At 46.0% G+C, this 20,155-nt stretch overlaps 1 protein-coding gene across 5 annotated transcripts in view; it reads right to left on the bottom strand.

Annotated features, from left to right (window-relative positions):
* MAPKAP1 (MAPK associated protein 1) overlaps nucleotides 1-20,155 on the bottom strand; it is a 245,561-nt gene that overhangs the window by 33,229 nt on the left and 192,177 nt on the right. For all 5 annotated transcript variants that reach the window (XM_066367171.1, XM_066367172.1, XM_066367173.1 and 2 more), the window contains one exon: nucleotides 10,682-10,822. In XM_066367171.1, the coding sequence (XP_066223268.1) occupies nucleotides 10,682-10,822 (141 nt within the window). The remainder of the gene's footprint in view (nucleotides 1-10,681; nucleotides 10,823-20,155) is intronic.

The raw sequence follows: 20,155 nt of genomic DNA, 5'->3' as shown, positions 1-20,155 counted from the left end.
TCCTGTTCTCCCTCGGCGAGCCTGGCCCTCCTCCTCTGTAAAGTGGGGTGACAACAGCACCAGTTCCCAGGATGTCATGAAAATGGAAGGGCATAAGCACGTAAAAAGCTTAGGGAGAGTGCTTGGTGCATAATAAGGTGGTTCAACCAATTATTTCTAAAACTATTACTAAAGATGAACCTTGGAAAGGTGAAATGATGGATTTGCCCGGGTGAGCTAAGTCAGCAAGGGCAAAGCTGGGGCTGAAGCCCAGGTCTATCAACTGAGTCTAGTGTGTTCCGACCCATCGGCTGTTTCCTAGTGCCCCAAAGGAGCATGCCTCACGCTCAGGAGGCATAACCTCCCGTGAGACACACTTAAAATGCCCCTCCAGGAAGCTAAAACACCAGTTTGGCAAAAATCAGGGCATCTGACATTCCATGCTTCAGTGTATTTCCTGACTTATTGTTTATTTGCTCAGACATCATGAGCTGTGGTTCATTCATCAATTTCCTACAACTCTGAATCTAAGACTACAAAATCCCCACTGTTGTTAAATCCTGGAGTAGCTTTTTATACAATTCTACAATCCTCCTGTCTTCAGGTTACCCAGAGCCGATGAAAGCCTGGAAAAGCCTCCCGGGAGTGCCACTGAACAACTCTTTGCCAGAGTGGATTTTACTGAATCTACACGGCCAATCAATAGCGTCCACAGAGTAGTTAGGGAAGTCTTTGAAACTTGTCTGAATTTACACACAGGATCAGACACACAGGCTGTTTGGACTTAATGAGACCTCAGAGATCACCTCGTCTAGGGTTTTCATTCTCCCTACGAAGAAATTGAGGCTCAGGGCAGGGATATGGCTTGTCTGATGTCATCCATTGATGACAGAACTGTAACCCTAATTCACAACCCCACACTAGCTGGCCAGGGCTTACGAAGACCAGCTCTCCTGTCTCGCTATGCAATGCTCATATAGGGGATATGTTCACACAGCGATCAAACACATTGCTGTATAAAAAGCCCTGCCTTGGCACTACAGTAGGAACCCACAATAGATGACAAAGTTATATTGAGAGTCACAACTCAAATGAGACCCAGTAGAGCCTGGCATTCCTGAGATCACGTGCGATACTGGGGCCCAGGATCACTGGTTCCATCCGAGGGGGTAACCATCCAAAAACATTCGGGAGCCCAGCTAAAAGCTGCCAGTTCCAACGTGTGGTCAGTGACACAGCTAAGTGTACTTGACTGAACCGTTACCCTTAGATGGAAACTAGGGAGGCCTGAGCGTGAGCGAGACCATGAAATGCACAGCGACACCTGCCACAGCCCTTGGCGTAGGGCAGAGCTTACAAAGTAAGACCCGGGACTGTTTAATTCCAGTAACATCTGTCCTCAGATGAGAGCGAAAATCTCTCTGTGAGAAGGCAGTTATAAAGACTTTATATTGGGGAAGTTAGATCCCCAAACTAGGTATTCTCCTGGTAAACAGACACCTCAGGTGAAGTTATAATGTGCGTTAGGAAGCAGTAACGCCGTTTCCTAAGATAATTTCTCACATCACGTAAGAGTGGGAAATGAGATCCTCCCCACGCTCCGGCCCAGGTACACAGCTGGAGCTCACGTGCCAACGAGGAGGAAGTGGTCCAAAGAGTTCAGACCTGGATGGCCTTGCAGATATCCTATTCTATTAACTCCCTTATGCCAGTAGTTCTCAACTGTTTCCAATTCTCGGTTCTTTCTCAGCCACCTGTGGAACCTGACACATTGTCATTATCAACGATGGATTACTCAGCAGGATTTCCAGAAAGGTAGATCTGGAAGCAGGCAACCAGAGGAAGGTATACAGTTAGAAAAAGTCCCCAGAGCTCCCGACATTCCCGGCCAGGGCACTGCCCCTCACCTCCGTTGGTGCATTAAGCATGGATGGGGTAAAGGCATTTTCTGGAGACAGTCTGGTTTTTTGCCAGTAAAGGAAAAATTTATTGGTCTGGAGGTAGTCTTGATAGTATCTATCCTGATTTCACAAGTGTATTAGTGTTTCTTAAGTTCTAGTCTAAATGTTGGTTCAGAAAATGTTGCCACAATAGGGACAGAACAATCACTTAATACTAGAGCTGCCATCCTCAAATTACTCACTGGACCCAGGGAGCTTGGAGTTAGGCAGGACGCGTGATCACTGAGTGTCTCTGCGTGGAGAAGGGTTATCTCCTCAGCGTTCAAACAGAAAGGGAAACAGAAATGTGGAAATCAACCCACTTAAGAATATGCATTTCCAGATTATGTAACTGCTTGAAATATATACCATAGGTATCCCATCAGAAAATAACAGGGCAAATATTTTATTCATACAGCCGCAGAGAACTTTTAGCATCAGAGTGAGCTGGAGGAGTAATCAAGTACAGCTGTTTGTGCTGTTAATGTGGTTAAGTTTGCATACTGTATATTAAGAAATAACAATGTAATAAGGTCTTCCTTGAGTGTGGACTTATAGATGATATTAACTAGGGGGTTAAAGAACAACTGCAATAGGACAGATAAACTGGGGAAGACAACAGATGGCAAATATGCTGCCTCTCATCATGCTCGGGCCCAGGGCAGACATTTTTAATCAATCACAGAGTTTCTTTCCGCTGCCCTCAGATGCAGCTCAGGCTGCTGCCTCAGCATACTGCTCTGGGCAGCCCTTACAAACCTGATGGGAGTCGGTCTATGAGATGAAAGCGCGCCGGCTTGCCTAAGATATGTGCTATTTTACTTGGTAATTTTGATAAATAACTACTGTGATCACAAGTGTTATGATTATATAGGGGTGGGCTAAAGTAACTTTACAGTTGTGTGTGACATTCTTTTGAACTAATAAGCTATTTTAACAGTCATAACCTGCATGCCCTTTTCCATACGAACTATAAACCTACTTTTGCCCACACCTGTACATGTGGATTGTTTTATTTTTAAAAGATTTTAATTATTGATTTTAGAGAGAGAAAGAAGGGAGCAGGAGAGAGAAGCATCAATTTGTAGTTGATTGCTTCTCTTATGTTCCTTGACTGAGCAAGCCTGGGTTTTGAACCAAGGCCCTCAGCGTTCTGGGTCACTGCTCTATCCATTGCACCACCACAGGTCAGGCCGTGTGGATTGTTTTATGAAGAGGTAATGGAGGTAACCTTTTGGCAGAGGTTATTTTAGTCTTTATCTGTAAATTCAATTTGCATACCGTATACAGAACTGTTAGGCTATATATGCAATGTGACACAGATGATATATTATGTATTTATATTGTGGTATGAATGCAGGGTATACGTTTCCTTTGATGACATGGGGACAGCCTATATTCATAAGATGAAGGAATGAAGTTAGCACAAGTGGCATGACTATCAAAGCATTTCTCAGCCCGAGACTGTCAGGAAACGAGACTGACCTGCCCAGTCAGTAAAAACAAGCTTTGGACAAAGAGAAAAGGGGCAAGAAAGTCTTTTGAGTGCTCTGAGGTTGCGCTTTTCCAAACCCTACAATTAAGGGGAGATTCTGAGCTAGCAGGTCTGGGATGAGGTCAGAGACCAAGTGATTCTGATACGTGGTCAGGACAGGAAGCACTGCTCGAAGGCCCTGTGGACATGACAGGTATGCTATGCTGGTGTCTGGCCCTCTCTGCCTTGTTTTTATATAGGTTTCTGGGCAGCCCCTTGGCAGGTACATCATAATTCAGCTTCTGCCAGCCAGCCAACAAATACTCATTGATCGTACACTATGGGCTCTCTAGATCATTGCCGGCATTCACAATATGACTCCTTTAATTTTGATTTCCCCCCAAACCCCCAAACCTACTTCACCCTCCCAGTTACGGCATGTTTGGGTGGCACCCATGTCTTAGTGCTTGATCCTACAATCAGTCACATGTGATCAGGCAAACGGGAGGTCAAGTAATGAGAAAAAACACTAGGCTTGGTATAAGCTCAAGCAAGGTCTACTCTTAAAAGGTACTTTTGGGCTCAGCACAGACAGGACACAGATAAGACAAAATAATCCAAGAATGGTTTTCAAGAAATACAGGAATGATTAGGCATGGTGGCTTTGATGAGCTTTCCAGAGCAGGGATGGAAAATCAATTTCAACTTAAAAACCAACTCCAGCCCTGGCCGGTTGGCTCAGTGGTAGAGCGTCGGCCTGGCGTGTAGGAGTCCCGGGTTCGATTCCCAGCCAGGGAACACAGGAGAAGCGACCATCTGCTTCTCCACCCCTCCCCCTCTCCTTCCTCTCTGTCTCTCTCTTCCCCTCCCACAGCCAGGGCGCCATTGGAGCAAAGGTGGCCCGGGCGCTGGGGATGGCTCTGTGGCCTCTGCCTCAGACACTAGAATGCCTCTGGTTGCAACAGAGCGACGCCCCGATGGGCAGAGCATCGTTCCCTGGTGGGCGTGCCGGGTGGATCCCAGTCGGGCGCATGCGGGAGTCTGTCTGACTGCCTCCCCATTTCCAACTTCAGAAAAATACTACACCCCCCCAAAAAAACCCCCAAAAAACCCCCAACACAACTCCAGACTAGTACAGGTCACTCACAGGGCTGTGCTGGGAAGGATTCTGAGGTCAGGTCCAGGCCCCGAGGACACAGCACAGTGAATGACTAACAATGTGAATGGAGGGTGTACTAGCGGCACCCACACCATACTGACCCAGAATTCCAGGTGTGAGGCTGGGGAGAAGAGCGAGGGATGTGCCGAACTTTAGAACAGGCCAAACAGGAGCAATTCATCCTCTGGGATGGCAAGTCATTATGACTGAGGCCTCTGTGGCATGAGGGACTGGATATCCCACTATATATCTGATGGGGACGGGGTTATTACCTATTAAATAACAGCTATGTGCCCGTAAACACTAAGTGCTTTGTATACATCACATTATTTCATTGACTCTTCCAAGCCTACTTTCTCCATCACAAAGTGGGAATAACATCATCAGTGTGCTGTATGGATTACATTAGGTAGCAGGGGTGAAAGTTCACTGCATATTGGAAACTGCTATAGAACTACAGAGTATTAGCGCAACGGCGATTTGCATTCAAGGCCTAACATAGTAGTTAGCTGTAGGCGTCGGTCTCAGATGGACTTGGCTTCTAATTCCAACTTCATTATTTACTAGATTTCCCCTGCACCCCAGCTCCCTCATATAAGATAGGGAGACAGCCTGACCAGGTGGTGGCGCAGTGGATAGAGTGTCAGACTGGGATGCGGAAGGACCCAGGTTCGAGACCCCGTGGTCGCCAGCTTGAGCATGGGCTCAACTGGTTTGAGCAAAGTTCACCAGCTTGAACCCAAGATTGCTGGCTCGAGCAAGGGGTTACTCCTTCTGCTGAAGGCCTGCGGTCAAGGCAAATATGAGAAAGCAATCAATGAACTAAGGTGTCGCAACAAAAAAAACAAACTGATGATTGATGCTTCTCATCTCTCTCCGTTTCTGTCTGTCTGTCCCTATCTATCCCTCTCTCTGACTCTCTGTCTCTGTAAAAAAAAAAGTAAAAAAGGGAGACAATATCAGTACTATCTAATAGTGCTGCAATTATAGGAGACTGCATGTAGACAAGTGATCAGCAAAGTGCATGGCACACAGTAAGCACTTGATAAACGGCAACTGCTTTTAAAAATTCTTCTTCTTGTTAATATTATTTTAAAAGATGAGATCTTTGCCATCAATTTCATTAACAGACTCTAATAAACTTTTCAATCACAGAAAAGTTTGGGCCCTGCCGACCAAAACTCAATCGCTCGTCCTGACGTCAGAAATGAGTGGCAGGCGCACAAACTGGGGCAGCGGCGCCACCGCCCGTCGGAGGACAAGCAGCCAGGCCAGCCCCGTGGAGCTTGGGCACTCCGATCCGCTGCTGTGCGATGTGCCCCTACCTGCCGCCCACTCCGAGTGGCCAGGCAGCTTTCTGTGGACTCAGCAGGAATGCTGGGTAAATGCCGTACACGGACACTTACCACTTAGAAGAGCTCGCCACCGGGGACAAGTGAAGCCCCTGCTCTGACTGACACAAGACGAACGAGCGGAGGAGCCCATCCATCAGTGTCAGGAGAGACCTGAAGTACCTGGCCAGTCAGTTGAAATAAAATAAATTATTTACTGATCTCAGGATCTAGCCGCTCACATGAATGCTCATAAAGGGTGTGCTGTTTGCTGCCGTGCACTTGGTGGTAGATTCTGTTTCAGAAAGGAAGGGTTTCTGGATTGCTGCGTGCAGGGTTTTGTTGTGAGATTGAAAAGGTGTGTCCGCTTTGCAGGGAGGGAGAGAGGGTCGTAAGTTACATATCTGAACTCATGTACATCGAAATAGGAAATGAGTGTATTTATTCACTGCATGAATCTGATTGTCAAAAAATTCCTCAGGACTAATTAATGAAGTTTCTGTTTATAATGCTACAGATTGAACTTAAATTCACAACAGAAACGTTCTGACATTTTTAGAAGCTCCTCAGAGCTGTAACTTTCCACCAGAGGGCGCCATGTTTGGATACTTCCACCAGAAGCGTCCAAAGGTACCTGTTACCTGGCCTCTAGCTGCTTCCTTTCTGAGAATCACTCCTTTAGGGAGAGATACTTGTGTCATTGCCATTGATAAGCCTCCACTGTGGCTACAACAGAGCCACAACTCTGCCAATAAAGCCACTACCTAATCTGTGATGTGGTTAAACATTTCAAGACAGTGGATTAGGAGAGAGAAAGCAGTAGGCAAAATAAACAGTACTGACAATAACACCACCACTGAGACAAGCTACCTCTGAGAATACCACTTCTATGGGCAACTTTCATACAGTCTTGAGAGGTAAATATAATGTGCATTTTATAAATGACTAAAACTAAGACTGAGCAGGGCAGGGACTTGTCCAAGGTGATAGTGCAGGTAAGTGGTAATGCTGGGAGTCAACCCGGGTCCTGACTGCAGAGCTGGGGCTCCTCTCACAGATCTTTCTGTGGGCCTTCTCCTTTAAATGAATATATAGGACAGGATCTGATGAGTTCAAGTCTGGCTTTCTGCCTTTGGAAAAAAGCAGGGGAAGCAGCCCGCGATCTTGGTTATCTTCCGAAGGCTTTTCACCTTGGGGATCAGAGGATTTGCTGACTGTGCTCACCTGCGAAAATCCCTGCCTTATACCCTGGGTCTTTATCGCGGCCGCACTCAGGATATTTACTGAGCCTCTTAAAACTAGACCCACTCTCAGAATAAACGAGCCTTTGTTACGGGGAAGGTACTGTATTTGGGCACACGCAAACTGATGTCTGAGTAGCATTCTCATTTTAGTAAACTTTTCACCGAAAATACACCAACAGGAAGTACATAAATCACGAGTATACATGACTTGACTTTTTACAGTCTATATACTCACACAATCAGCATCCAGGTAAGGAACGGAACTTGATCAGCACCCCATAAGCTCCCCCGGCAGCCCAAGCTCCCCAGGATAACCACCATCATTATTTCTACACAGTAGATTATTTTTATTTTTGAATGTTATAGAAATGAAATCAGAGAGTATGTACTTTTACCCCCTTTTTTGGATCTGGTTTCTCTTCTTTTGAGAGAGAGACAGAGATGGAGAGAGAGACAGGAAGGGGGAGAGAGAGGGAGGAGAGAGATGAGAAGGATCAACTTGTAGTTGCTTCACTTTAGTTGTTCACTGATTGCTTCTCACACGTGCCTTAGGGGGAGGGGTCTCAAGCTGAGCCAGTCCTCTTGCTCAAGCCAGAGACCTCTGGGCTCAAGCCAGTGACGTTGAGATCATGTTAATGATCCCACGTTCAAGCTGGTGACCCTGTGCTCAAGCTGGCGATCTCAGGGCTTTGAACAGGGGACCTCAGTGTCCCAGGTCTACACTCTATCCACTGTGTCACCACCTTTTATTTTTATTTCTATAAAATAAAGAGATACCAGGAAAAGCATCCCCAGGAAGAACACCACTGAAGAACTGTGATTGTTTGATTGATTTTAGAGAGAAAGAAGGGGGGGGGGGGGGAGAGAGAGAGAGAGAAGAGGGAGAAGGAGGGAGAAGAAGGAAGAGAGAAACACTGACTTGTTGTTCCACTTATTTATTTATGAATTCATTGGTTGATTCTTGTGTGTGCTCTGACTGAGGATTGAACGCATGACCTTGGTGCATCAGAACTATGCTCTAACCAACTGAGCTACCTGGCCAGGGCCAAGAACTTTATGTTTCAAAAATTAACATTAAATAAACAAGTTTTTTTTTTAGTGACAGAGAGAGGGGGGGGGAGAGGGACAGAGAGGCAAGAAGGGAAAGAGATGAGAAACATCAATTCTTTTTTTTTTTTTTTTTTTTGTATTTTTCTGAAGTTGGAAAACAGGGAGGCAGTCAGACAGACTCCCGCATGTGCCCAACCGGGATCCACCCGGCATGCCCACCAGGGGGCGATGGTCTGCCCATCCAGGGCGTTGCTCTGTTGCAACCAGAGCCATTCTAGTGCCCGAGGCAGAGGCCACAGAGCCATCCTCAGCGCCCAGGCCAACTTTGCTCCAATGGAGCCCCGGCTGCGGGAGGGGAAGAGAGAGACAGAGAGGAAGGAGAGGTGGAGGCGTGGAGAAGCAGATGAGCGCTTCTCCTGTGTGCCCTGGCCGAGAATCGAACCCGGGACTCCTGCACGCCAGGCCGACGCTCTACCACTGAGCCAACCGGCCAGGGCCAAGAAACATCAATTCTTCGTTGTGACATCTTAGTTGTTCATTGATTGCTTTCTCATTTGTGCCTTGACCGGGGGGCTACAGCAGAGTGAGTAACCCCTTGCTCAAGCCAGCGACCTTGGGCTTCAAGCCAGCGACCCTGTGCTCAAGCTGGTGAGCCCCCGCTCAAGCTGGCGACCTTGGGGATTCAAACTTTGGCCCTCTGCATCCCAGTTCAATGCTCTATCCACTGTGCCACCACCTGGTCAGGCTAAATAAGAAATTCTTTAAACCACTTTAGAGACTTAAAGCTTTTCTGTGAGGAGGGAGAAAGTCTAGAGAGGGGGAAGAAAGGTGGGTCTTGTGTTTCGGTTCAAAGTTAGTGGGTGCAATGTCATTTACTTAGTTTGTTAGAATCATCATTGCCTTAGTAAGTGATGTTCACTGAGTACTTGCTATGTGCCAGGAGCCTTTCTAAGTGTGTATTCTGCATGTATTATGACATTTCACCCCCATAATTACCTTTTCTATGAGATAGGGACTATTATCTTCATTTCACAAATGAGGAAACTGAGACTCCGAACCATCTGCCTGTGAGGATACAGCCAATAAATGACTCAGGGTGTGAATCCAGGGTTCTAAGCCCCAAGTCTGTCCTCCAGGTGCTCTGCTATCTTGCCTCTCTTCTAACAAGCTCTCATTTACAGAAGTTTTGCCAACTTTCAGGAACTATAACAAGTGCTTTTACATGGGCTCTCTGTTCCCACAGCAATCCTAAGAAGCTGGTACTACTGACAGTCCCATGTAAGCAGAATGGAACTGAGGCTAAGAAAGATGAAGACATTGCCTACCATGGCCGGTTATTGATAGAGCCACAATTTAAACTAGTTGTGATTCTGATGCTAATCTCATAATTACTAAGCTGTACTGTCAGCATATTCTAAGCTCCCGTCAGTCAAGTTGGGAAGAAATTATTGAAATATTTTTCAGTCTGTATTATAAATTAGCCAGACTAATGCCAACATTAAAAAAGATTTTATGATGAGATACATACAAAGCATTTTGTGAGAAACACAAAAGTTATGAGCCTTCGAGTTACAATCCCAGCCTTCTCCCTTCATGCAAATGAGGCCCAGGACGGGGCAGTGTGGCAGAGGGGAGTGGCAGGGGTCAGCAGCAGAAGACAGTGGCAGAGCCAGGGTGCAGTTCAGTTCCTTGACTCAGCCAGCATCCATCCCTGCTCCCCTCCTCCTACCATCCTTGTTGGGGGCAGGTGCGCTTGAACTGGACAGACCAGGGCTCGGCCCCAGACAGCCCCGCCCTCCTGCGGTGTGAGCCTGCGCACAAGCCTTCACCTCTCTGTGCCTCACTCACCTTGTCAGATGGGGACAGTAAAAACACCACCTTCTAGGTAGGTAAGTAGTGCGTGTAAAGCACTTAGCACAGAGGACACCTAAGAATGACAGCCATGACAACAAGGTATGAACAGCATGTTGTCCACGATGGCACGTTTCCTACTCCTGCTAGGTGTAAGTCGAAACAGAAATGTAGCATTTAATTGGAACAAATTAACCCCAAATACGAGTTGAAAGTTGGTTCTGAATTATCTGGTGAGAATTCAAATACAATTTCTGAGATCATTAAAAGCCTTCCTGAATAAACGCTTGAGTGAACAGGCAACGAGTCCACACGGTGTGAAGGGGAAAGTGGCGATGCCGCGAAGCAGTTCCGAGGGCAGTGCCTGAGAGACTGCAGAGGAAGGGACTACGCAACACTGCAGAGTCAATGAGTTTGAAAAGAGTCTCAAGTTAGTTCTCTTTCTAATCTTCTGCTTCATAAAAAAGAAGACAAGACAGAGTACACAGCTGGGAAAAGGAAGGGACTTCAATTTCATTGTTTAAACATTTTCTCTGAAAACAAATTACTGGTAGTCATTCAGGTCACATAAAAGTTGCATGTTGCTTCTTTCCCCATTTCTGCAGTGACCACTGACAGGGAGGGTTCAGTTCCTCATCTGCTCACGCACTTACCTAACTGTACGTCGGTTGTGAACCGCAGTCTGTGGATCATGCTGACTTTGAATGACTTGTAATGGTGGCTGCTCAGCATATCCTGTACTGTAGCTATGTCAATTTGTGAGTCTTCCTCAAACACCCCGTCTGCCCTTGAACCTGGGGAGGAAAAAAGCAGTTTAACACATAAAGATACATGAGGCTTGGCAAATGGTGTCTGCTTAAAATGCTTTGGGATAAATTAAAATAATATGGGCTATTTAATTTGGAGAAGAAAAGGCTGAGCGATGACTTAATAATGCCATTCCAGTAAACAGAGAACAGTAACATATTAATCATTGAACAATTAATTCCACAAACACTGCCTGCTCCGTGGCAGGCCCGGCTAGGCAGAAGGGATGTGGAAGGACAGAAAACGTCTCTCGCCGGGAGCTCTCAGTCTCCATAAAGAGTAAGTCAAAATCACAAAAGCACGGTGGTCCCATTTCTTTTCCTAAATACTAATTTTCCTGATTATAAAAGTCAGCCATGCTTCTGAAAGAATTCCCTGTCCTGGCCCTGGCTGGTTGGCTCAGTGGTAGAGCGTCGGCCTGGCGTGCGGAAGTCCTGGGTTCGATTCCCGGCCAGGGCACACAGGAGAGACACCCATCTGCTTCTTCACCCCTCCCCCTCCCCCTCTCCTTCCTCTTTGTCTCTCTCTTCCCCTCCCGCAGCCGAAGCTCCATTGGAGCAAAGATGGCCCGGGTGCTGGGGATGGCTCCTTGGCCTCTGCCCTAGGCGCTAGAGTGGCTCTGGTCGTGACAGAGCGACGCCCCGGATGGGCAGAGCATCGCCCCCTGGTGGGCGTGCCGGGTGGATCCCGGTCGGGCGCATGCGGGAGTCTGTCTGACTGCTTCCCTGTTTCCAGCTTCAGAAAAATACAAAAAAAAAAAAAAAAAAAAAAAAAGAATCCCTGTCCTTTCTGAGATTCTCACACCGTTTGTTTACCTGCCTGCCTGCCGTCATGCGCCCCAGGCTCCACTGGTGCAGGCACGAGCCACTCGCGCTGGATGGCTGAACAGTCTCCTCCCTGGCCTGTTGCCTACCGGGCTCCCTCTGCAATCCAGCCACCTAGGACTTTCCGATCCTCTTTCTAAAGCTTTGATCCTTTATTCACTCATCAAATGTCAGAGCGCTGTGCATGCTAAGTACTCTGATATGTGACATTGGCGACAAAGAAGAAGACTGGGACTCAAAAATCATCCCTGGCTTCCCATGGCTTCCTGAACGATGCACAGTTTTTCCAGCCAAGGAGTCAAGACTGTCCATAAAATCTGGCTGAAACATTCATTTTCAACTGTACTTGTCGCTTCTGACACACACCTCCTCTCAGCGACTCCAAACTCCTCAGACTGCACACAGACTCAGGTTTTCCCGTTCCCGGGCCTGCTCCTGTGGTACCCTGGGCCTAGAACACTCTTTCCACCCTCACCCTACACCTGTCAAAACCTCACCCAGGCAGGCCAGCCCAAACTCCCCCGCTGATGACCTCCACTGGACTCTGGAGCCAGGCAGACCTGGGTTCGTTTCTATGTAGTTCTGCCTCTAACTGGCTATATAATCCTGGACAAGTGACTGGCCCTCTGAACCCCCCTTTCACCATCCATAGAATGTCAGAAAGTATTTTAAAAATCTAACACATAACACACTTGATAAATAGCAGTCATGCTTATTTTTATTCTACTGTCATGGAGGCTGGCATTCAGCCTTGCACTTCAGTTGTTGAGAGATTGCTCTGCCCTAATTTGGAAGCTTTGTGAGGGTCAGTGAAGTTTCCTGTTCATTTCTCTGTCTTCTGCAAGCAGTACAGGCAACTGGCATGCTATCACTTAATTCTGCTGAACAAATAGATAGATAAACAAACAGACGCTAGTATGCACGAGTGCTCACTGCATATCGGGCAGGTGAAGCACTTCACACACGCATTTAAGCCTCATGACAATCCAGTTGTCATTCCTCACCCGAGGCTTTGGAAAACCGAGGCTTTTTTAAAATTTACTTATTTATTTTTATAGACAGAGAGAGAGTCAGAGAGAGTGATAGATAGGGACAGACAGGAACGGAGAGAGATGAGAAGCATCAATCATTAGTTTTTCGTTGCGACGCCTTAGTTGTTCATTGATTGTCCTCTCATATGTGCCTTGACCGCGGGCCTTCAGCAAACCGAGTAACCTCTTGCTCAAGCCAGTAACATTGGGTCCAAGCTGGTGAGCTTTGCTCAAACTGGATAAGCCCGTGCTCAAGCTGGCAACCTCGGGGTCTCGAACCTGGGTCCTCCGCATCCCAGTCTGACGCTCTATCCACTGCGCCACCGCCTGGTCAGGCAAACCGAGGCTTTTGAGGCGGAGTCACATGTCCAAGGTCATACTAAACTATCTCTCACACCCACCCACCCCCAAGTTTGAAATGTGGTCTTCTGAAGGTGCAGCTGCTGGTGCCATTCACCAGTGGGCAGAGCACCTGTTTAGCAGTGGCCAACCAGGGCACAGTGCCCTAGGCTTTGTGCTGGGCACTGAGAGATGGTTCCACAAGGAAAGCCAGAGAGAGCTCCTTGAGATAGAGTTGTAGTAAAAAACTCTACATCTGGGTATAAAACAGAAACATTCTGTTATATGACTGGTAGCCTGACAACTGCACGCTGTTCCTTCCAACAGCTACTACTTGTAAGGCAAGCTTTAAAGTTGGAGCTCATCCAGCAGGCACTATGCGCTATCTTTCTAAGCACTGCACTTAATCCCAGCTGGGACCACTCTATCCACTGCGCCAACCACAGATCAGCCAGCTGGGACCACTCTAGCACCTACAACTATGCTCTCTCCTCCGTGAGGATGCAGCCTAGCCCTAGTGGGCCATTCACTAAATGCCCGTGACACAGTCCCATCTTAAAGGTTTGTAGAGGTTGTCCTCTGTGCCCAGGCCACCTCTCTCCCCCTCTTTTTTTTTTGTGACAGAGAGAGACAGAGAGAGGGACAGATAGGGATTGACGACAGGAAGGGAGAGAGATGAGAAGCATCAATTCTTCGTTGCGGCACCTTAGTTGTTCATTGATTGCTTTCTCATATGTGCGTTGACCAGGGGGATATAGCAGACTGAGTGATCCCTTGCTCAAGCCAGCGACCTTGAGCTCAAGCTGGTGAGCCTTGCTCAAACCAGATGAGCCTGCACTCAAGCCGGCAACCTCAGGGTTTCGAACCTGGGTTTCCTGCATCCCAGTCCAACACTCTATCCACTGTGCCACTGCCTGGTCAGGCCCTTTTCCTCTTTTTTTTTTTTTTTTCTTGTGGGAGAGACAGAGAGAGTCAGAGAGAGGGACAGATAGGGACAGACAGGAAGGGAGAGAGATGAGAAGCATTAATTCTTCGTTGCAGCACCTTAGTTGTTCACTGATTGCTTTCTCATATGTGCCTTGACTGGGGAGCTACAGTAGAACGAGTGACCCCTTGCTCGAGCCAGCGACCTAGGGCCCAAGCTGGTGAGCCTTGCTCAAACCAGATGAGCTCGTGCTCAAGCTGGCGACTTTGGGGTCTCGAACTTGGGTCCTACACATCCCAGTCTGATGCTCTATCCACTGCACCACCGACTGGCCAGGCCCTTCTCCCCCTCTTAATTCTTCCTGGCCTATTCCTCCAGGTCTCCGCCCTCTTCTTCCTGAAGAGCTTCACTCAAGTGACACTCCAGGGAAACATCCCCTGGCCCCAGGGTCCCAAGTCTAGGTCTGTTCCTCTGTCATGGGACCCTGCATTTTCCCTCAGAACACTTATCACAGAGAAATCCGCTGTCTCCGCCATTAGACTGTGAACCCCTAGAGGGCAGGCATAGTGACTGCTTTACTCAACGCTGCAGCCCAGACCCTGCTAGTGCTCTCATGCGCAGGACAAAGCAAGTGCTCAATAAAAATTAACTGGATGACTACCAGTGCTATGTCCACAGGAAGGTGAGGATCAGAGAGGCCGAGTGACTTAATCAATGTCATATCACAAGGATCAGCAGAGTAGCACTCAGGGTCTGCAAGGGCCACTGGGTAACCCTGCTCCCTTCTTTGGAACACCTGGGATTTTGGATAGAGATGCCAGACCATGACCACCAGTGTCTCCTGGGTAATGTCCACATCTCAAACCGAGAGGTTGCCTGGAATTTATAAAACTTTTGAATAATCATTCACTTTCTCCAATACACATTTTACTGAAACAGAACTGCCAAGACATATGTATTTCTATTTTAGAAACTTTTATATGTATGGAAACTATGGAGAATTCTGGTGAAATATTAAAATCCGTTGTTTTAAAATTCATTTAAAGCCATCTTTTCTGAGAAAATACCATTATTAAATATAACTCAGCTCAAGAATTTGTTTTCTTTACTAATTAGTATTTTCTAAATATGCAGGTATTTGATTTGAAAAGAGGTAACAGCTCATTATACTAAAATGCCAATTACAAAAAAAAAAGACACACTTAAGACTTTTATGTTTTATGATGTTGGATTAAAACCAATTTAAAAATTACTATAACGTGACATATAATTTTTTACTGAGCAATTTCAATGCCAGCTGCTAATAAAGCATCTTAGCTGTAAATGATAATTCAGATGCTTTTAGATAAAGTGGTGCATAAATATGGTTGGAAATTGATTTAGCTTCTTATAGAAGCTACTGAAGAATGACATATTTTGTTTAATACACCAGCTAATGTAGTCCTAAAAGCTCAAACAAGTGCCAGTTTTCACTCCTAAATTTGCTGTGGGAGATTAATGAAAACTTTATATTTTGCTGAAATGTTAATAATGGGCAGAGGAGATGATAGGATTTTAGTAGAGGTCTTAAAGCTATGGAATAACCAGCAAGCCTTGTCAATTTCCTCATATTAATTTTGTTCCAGACTTATATAGCTGGAGCTGGCTCAACACACTAATGCTTCTTGCATTGACCTTCTACTCTCTGACGGTGTAAATTCATAGCCCATCTGAGGACTTGGGTCCCCAGGTACCAGCTGACAAGGGGCATGTTTGCTTTTATGATTAGAAGGGCAACAGCACCGGGGAAGCAGAGCAGGAAGCAACAGCCCTGCACGTGCCTCCAACCCATGCGCTCGGCCCAAAGCTGCCTATCTGCTGGATGGGAACAACCTCTGGCCCTGGGTTCCAGAGCTGTTTCTCCAAGCAGGCTCAGGAGTACCGCTGCTTGGAAGGGGCGTGTCTGTGTGTACAGATCAGTCAGCGCTGCTCGCTGCTCACTCCTCTCCCCAGGCCCAAGTACGCTAGGCTATGAAGGGACCCTGGGGAGTATCAGGCAGGGTTCCTCCCCTTCAGGAGCCTACAGACTTGCTACGGAACACGAAGAAAACAGTACACGGCAGAGAGAAGTGCCCGATAAATGGTGCAGGCAACAGACTCTTCTCTAAAGACAAACACCTGAAGCAGATCATTACACCAAAAGCATGTTGCAGACCAGAAAAGTCCTATGACTTTGTATATGCACATTTACTGTTTACACCCTTCTAGAAAGGAGCAAACCCAACACATATGAAATAGGCTTGGCACCATACCACCTGCGTATTAAAATTATTACTGTACTATCAACTTCATATTAAAATATCCACCTCTGTTCAAGAGACATTCTTATCTACTCAACGTAAAAAGTAAAAGGACTGAATGTCTCAAAAATAAACACATTAACAAAAAACACTCCCCAAACTGTTAATTTAATTGAAATACAACCCTTCAGTATTTTGTTAAATTAGCAATTAAAAAGGTCACAAGCAATTAAATGAAACAAAAGCCACACTGTGTTCATCTACATTAATGCTGAACTGGGTCTCTTGGTGAATGACAAGATAAATCATAATGGTGCCTTCAAAGACTTCACAATGTATTTTGTCAAAGTCGGGAGCGTTAATGTCTCTATGTGCCATGGATTACCATAATGTATTGTGTCAAAACGCTCGAGCTGCAATAACTCAAAGATGTATTGTGATAGATCAAATTTTGGGGTTGGGCCTAAAAAGTGACTCGAGCCCCAGCTCTCAAGTGGACTGACAGCAGAGTTCAGGCACAGTGTGAAGAGGGCTGAGGGACAGCAGCAAACCCGAGAGAGGCAGAAGCTAACTCTCTAGAGCAGGGGTCTCAAACTCGCGGCGACTAATCCACAAAGTTCAAAATATTTTGGATAAAATTAAGTAAGCCTAGGGGCCTACTTGTATTTTTCATTTCTCTAGCATCCTAGCTAGATATTAGCTTAGTTAACAGCAGTTGTGATGCGAACTACAGTTTCTGGTCGTTTTGTGACACTGAGTAAACTGCATGTACGATTGTGCTTGTTGTACTGATTTTTTTTTGTTTTCAACTGCAGTGAGAAAAGTGTTGCGTAACAGTTGCCTTTTGTAGACCTAGTGCAGCCCGCCGAACGGTTGTGATCTTGCTCTGCGGCCCACATGGTGAGTTGAGTTTGAGACCCCTGCTCTAGAGTAAGGAGTGAGGAAGGAGGAAACAGGAAAAACCAGGCCAGGGCAGGAGGAACAAAGGCAAGCAGAGACGAGGTGCGGGAGGTGGCAGGCAGAAGTCAGGGCTTGTAGCAAAAAAAAAAAAAAAAAAAAAAGAAAAGAAAAGAAAAAGAAAAGAAAGAGGAGGTGCTGGGAGAGACAGCCAAGGACTGGGAGCTGGCCTTGGGGCTTAGTAACATTGGAAAGCACCGAACCCAGAGTTCAGAAATGGATTCAAATCCTGACTCTGACATCACGGGTCAAGAGTGGGTCAGAACCTTGCCCAAGATTCCACTGTTGGGCAGAGGGAGAGCTAGGACAGATTTATTGGACTCTGGAGTCCACCAAATTCCTTCTGCTGTCCCTGTCCTTCCCCTCCCCCCTCGCCACAGTCCTACAAGCCACAGCAAGGAGAGAGACTATAGGTGGCTGTGAAGTGTAATTCAGGGGTTCTGGAATGCAGGTCAGGCCCCACGGGGGGAAGGTCCCCACGAATCCTTCAGGGGTCCATAACCTCAATATTATTTCATCATAATAACATTAAGACATTATTTGCCCTTTTCATGCCTATTACCTTACAAGTGCACAAAGTAATAAGTTCACTGATATGGTTCTGAGTCAACATTACAACTAACCTTTACAAAGCTATCCTTCAAGTTTTTGTATGGTAATGAAAATTAATATCCACTATTATCTGAAAAGGCTATTGAAATACTTCTCCCTTTTCCAACAATGTATCTGTGTTAGGCCAAATTTTCTTCATATACTTCAACTGAAACGAAGTATTATAATAGACTGACTACAGAAGTAGATATGCAAATCCAGGTGCCTCCCATAAAGCCAGCATTACAGAGATTTGCAAAAATAGAACACAAGTACCCACTGGTTCAGGTGATTAGTTGATAGCTCCCCAATGGAACAAAAATAGTGTAAATGCTCTTCAGGGAAACAAAACAGTCCCACTATTCTCATTAAAAATTTTAAAGTTATTTTCATAAAAATTTATGTTAACACATAATAAATTTATTATTGCTTTTTAAATGAATTGATAAATATTTAAAAATTTCTTTTTTTATTCCTAATAAGTAGACATAACCCCCCAAAAAATGCTTTTGGGGGTAAAACAGTCCCAAGACCGAGAAGTTGAAAACCTGATGCCTTTGTTGTCCCACACCATGTTTCACTGTCCCTCGTGGCCACATGGTCACGATGAGGTACAGAATACAGTTACAGCTGTGTATCTGTATTGCACACCTGGCAACAAACACAGATAGAAAGCTTCTACACACATTCTTTTTTTTTTTTTTATATACACACATTCTAAGAGTAACAGACTTGCTGTCAGGCAATCAAGGCTAATTTTAACTAACATTGTTTTATAGTTTTTTAAAAATTTATTTATTTTAGAGAGGAGAGAGGGAGAAAGAGAATAGAATGGGGGGGGGGGAGGCAGGAAGCATCAACTCCCATATGTGCACTGACCAGGCAAGCCCGGGGTTTTGAACCGGCTTAGACCTAAGCGTTCCAGGTCGACACTTTATCCACTGCGCCACCACAGGTCAGGCTGTTTTATACTTTAAAAAAATGTTTTCATTGGAACCGAGACACTTCAGGTACACAGATGACACTCTTTCAGACAAATGGGCACTAATCGTTATATTAAAGCTCAGATAAACTTACTGTACGTTACTGTCAGATGTTTTGTGCCCAGAGATACAAGCTACACTGGGCTTTAAAATTCATTTTATGGTTGGTTCAACGAGTCCAAGACTAAGTCTAAAAGTGCTAAAGTAGTATGAGTTAAAGCAACTTCAATCTTCCTTTTCCAAAGATCGGTGGCCATTGCCGCATCTTCGCCTCTCTGTTCCCTGCAGAGGGGCGATGCTGTTGCCTGTTCCTGTGCTTTGGGAATGTGAGAGGATGGCAGGATTCCCATATGACAGGAAGGGGACGGGTAATGCACAGAGGGAACAGTGTGGGAACAACATGAAGCCCACAATGTGTGAGCACACACTGAGGGAACAGAGAGTGTCTGCATTTGGCGGGAGCAGAGTGTGTGAAGGGGAGCAGTGGAAATGAAATGGTGGGGGTGGAGGAGGAGGAGCTCTTCAGAGGGAGAGGCCGTGTCCACCTCAGGGCCTGGCACGGAGTAAAACCCCGCTGTGCAAATGACTGACCAAATGAGGAGTAAGACAGCTTCTGCTTACTCTATCAGGAAGCCTTATTGCTGCTCCTGACATAGAACAATCCCTGCTTCAGCTCAGAGGGACTTCGCTCAGGTGATTCCATCTGGCCAGAATGTGCTGTCCACTCTTTAATATTTAAACACTTCACGGTCTAGTCTAGAATCATCCTTGAGCCCTCTCCTAAAACCTTGCAGTCTTGAAGACTCTTCCTATAAGTCTCTTACAGGATAACCATGTATTCCTTTCCTGGGCAATGACTTCCTTTGAGGGCTGGACATTCTATCCTACAGAGCACATAACAGATGTTCAATAAATGCTGTTGGTGGCATGAATGAAATTTGCTACAAGTTAAGCATAACACTACCTGAGTTTGTATGCCACCCCTTGTATTTACCGCGAACCTAACATACCATTTCTGGTTTTCCATTCGGACACCTTACCAGACTGGAACCCTGCCTCAACAACCACCACAATCGCAGTTAACATTTACTGAGTGCTTACTATATACCAGACACTATGCTTAACACTTGAAATATTTCAGCTCATTTGATTTTCTCAAGCCCTTTTTACATTGGATATTATCCTCTTTTTAAAGGTAAGGAAAACGAGGCTCCTGCTAGTATAAAGAATGTCATCCTGCTAGTATAGACATATAACTAGTATAAGCTGGAGCTAGGAGCTGAACCCAGGTCAGCGTAATTCCAAACACCTCCAAACCACCCTTTGGGTAAACATGTTCCTTAGATGGGCTGAGAATGTATAAATCCACGGGCCAGAAAAGGATCTCAGGA

Source organism: Saccopteryx leptura, chromosome 2 (assembly GCF_036850995.1).
Source record: "Saccopteryx leptura isolate mSacLep1 chromosome 2, mSacLep1_pri_phased_curated, whole genome shotgun sequence".
Classification (NCBI taxonomy): domain Eukaryota; kingdom Metazoa; phylum Chordata; class Mammalia; order Chiroptera; family Emballonuridae; genus Saccopteryx; species Saccopteryx leptura.
Note: the sequence above shows the minus strand (reverse complement) of the source record. Positions and strands in the feature narration are given on the sequence as shown.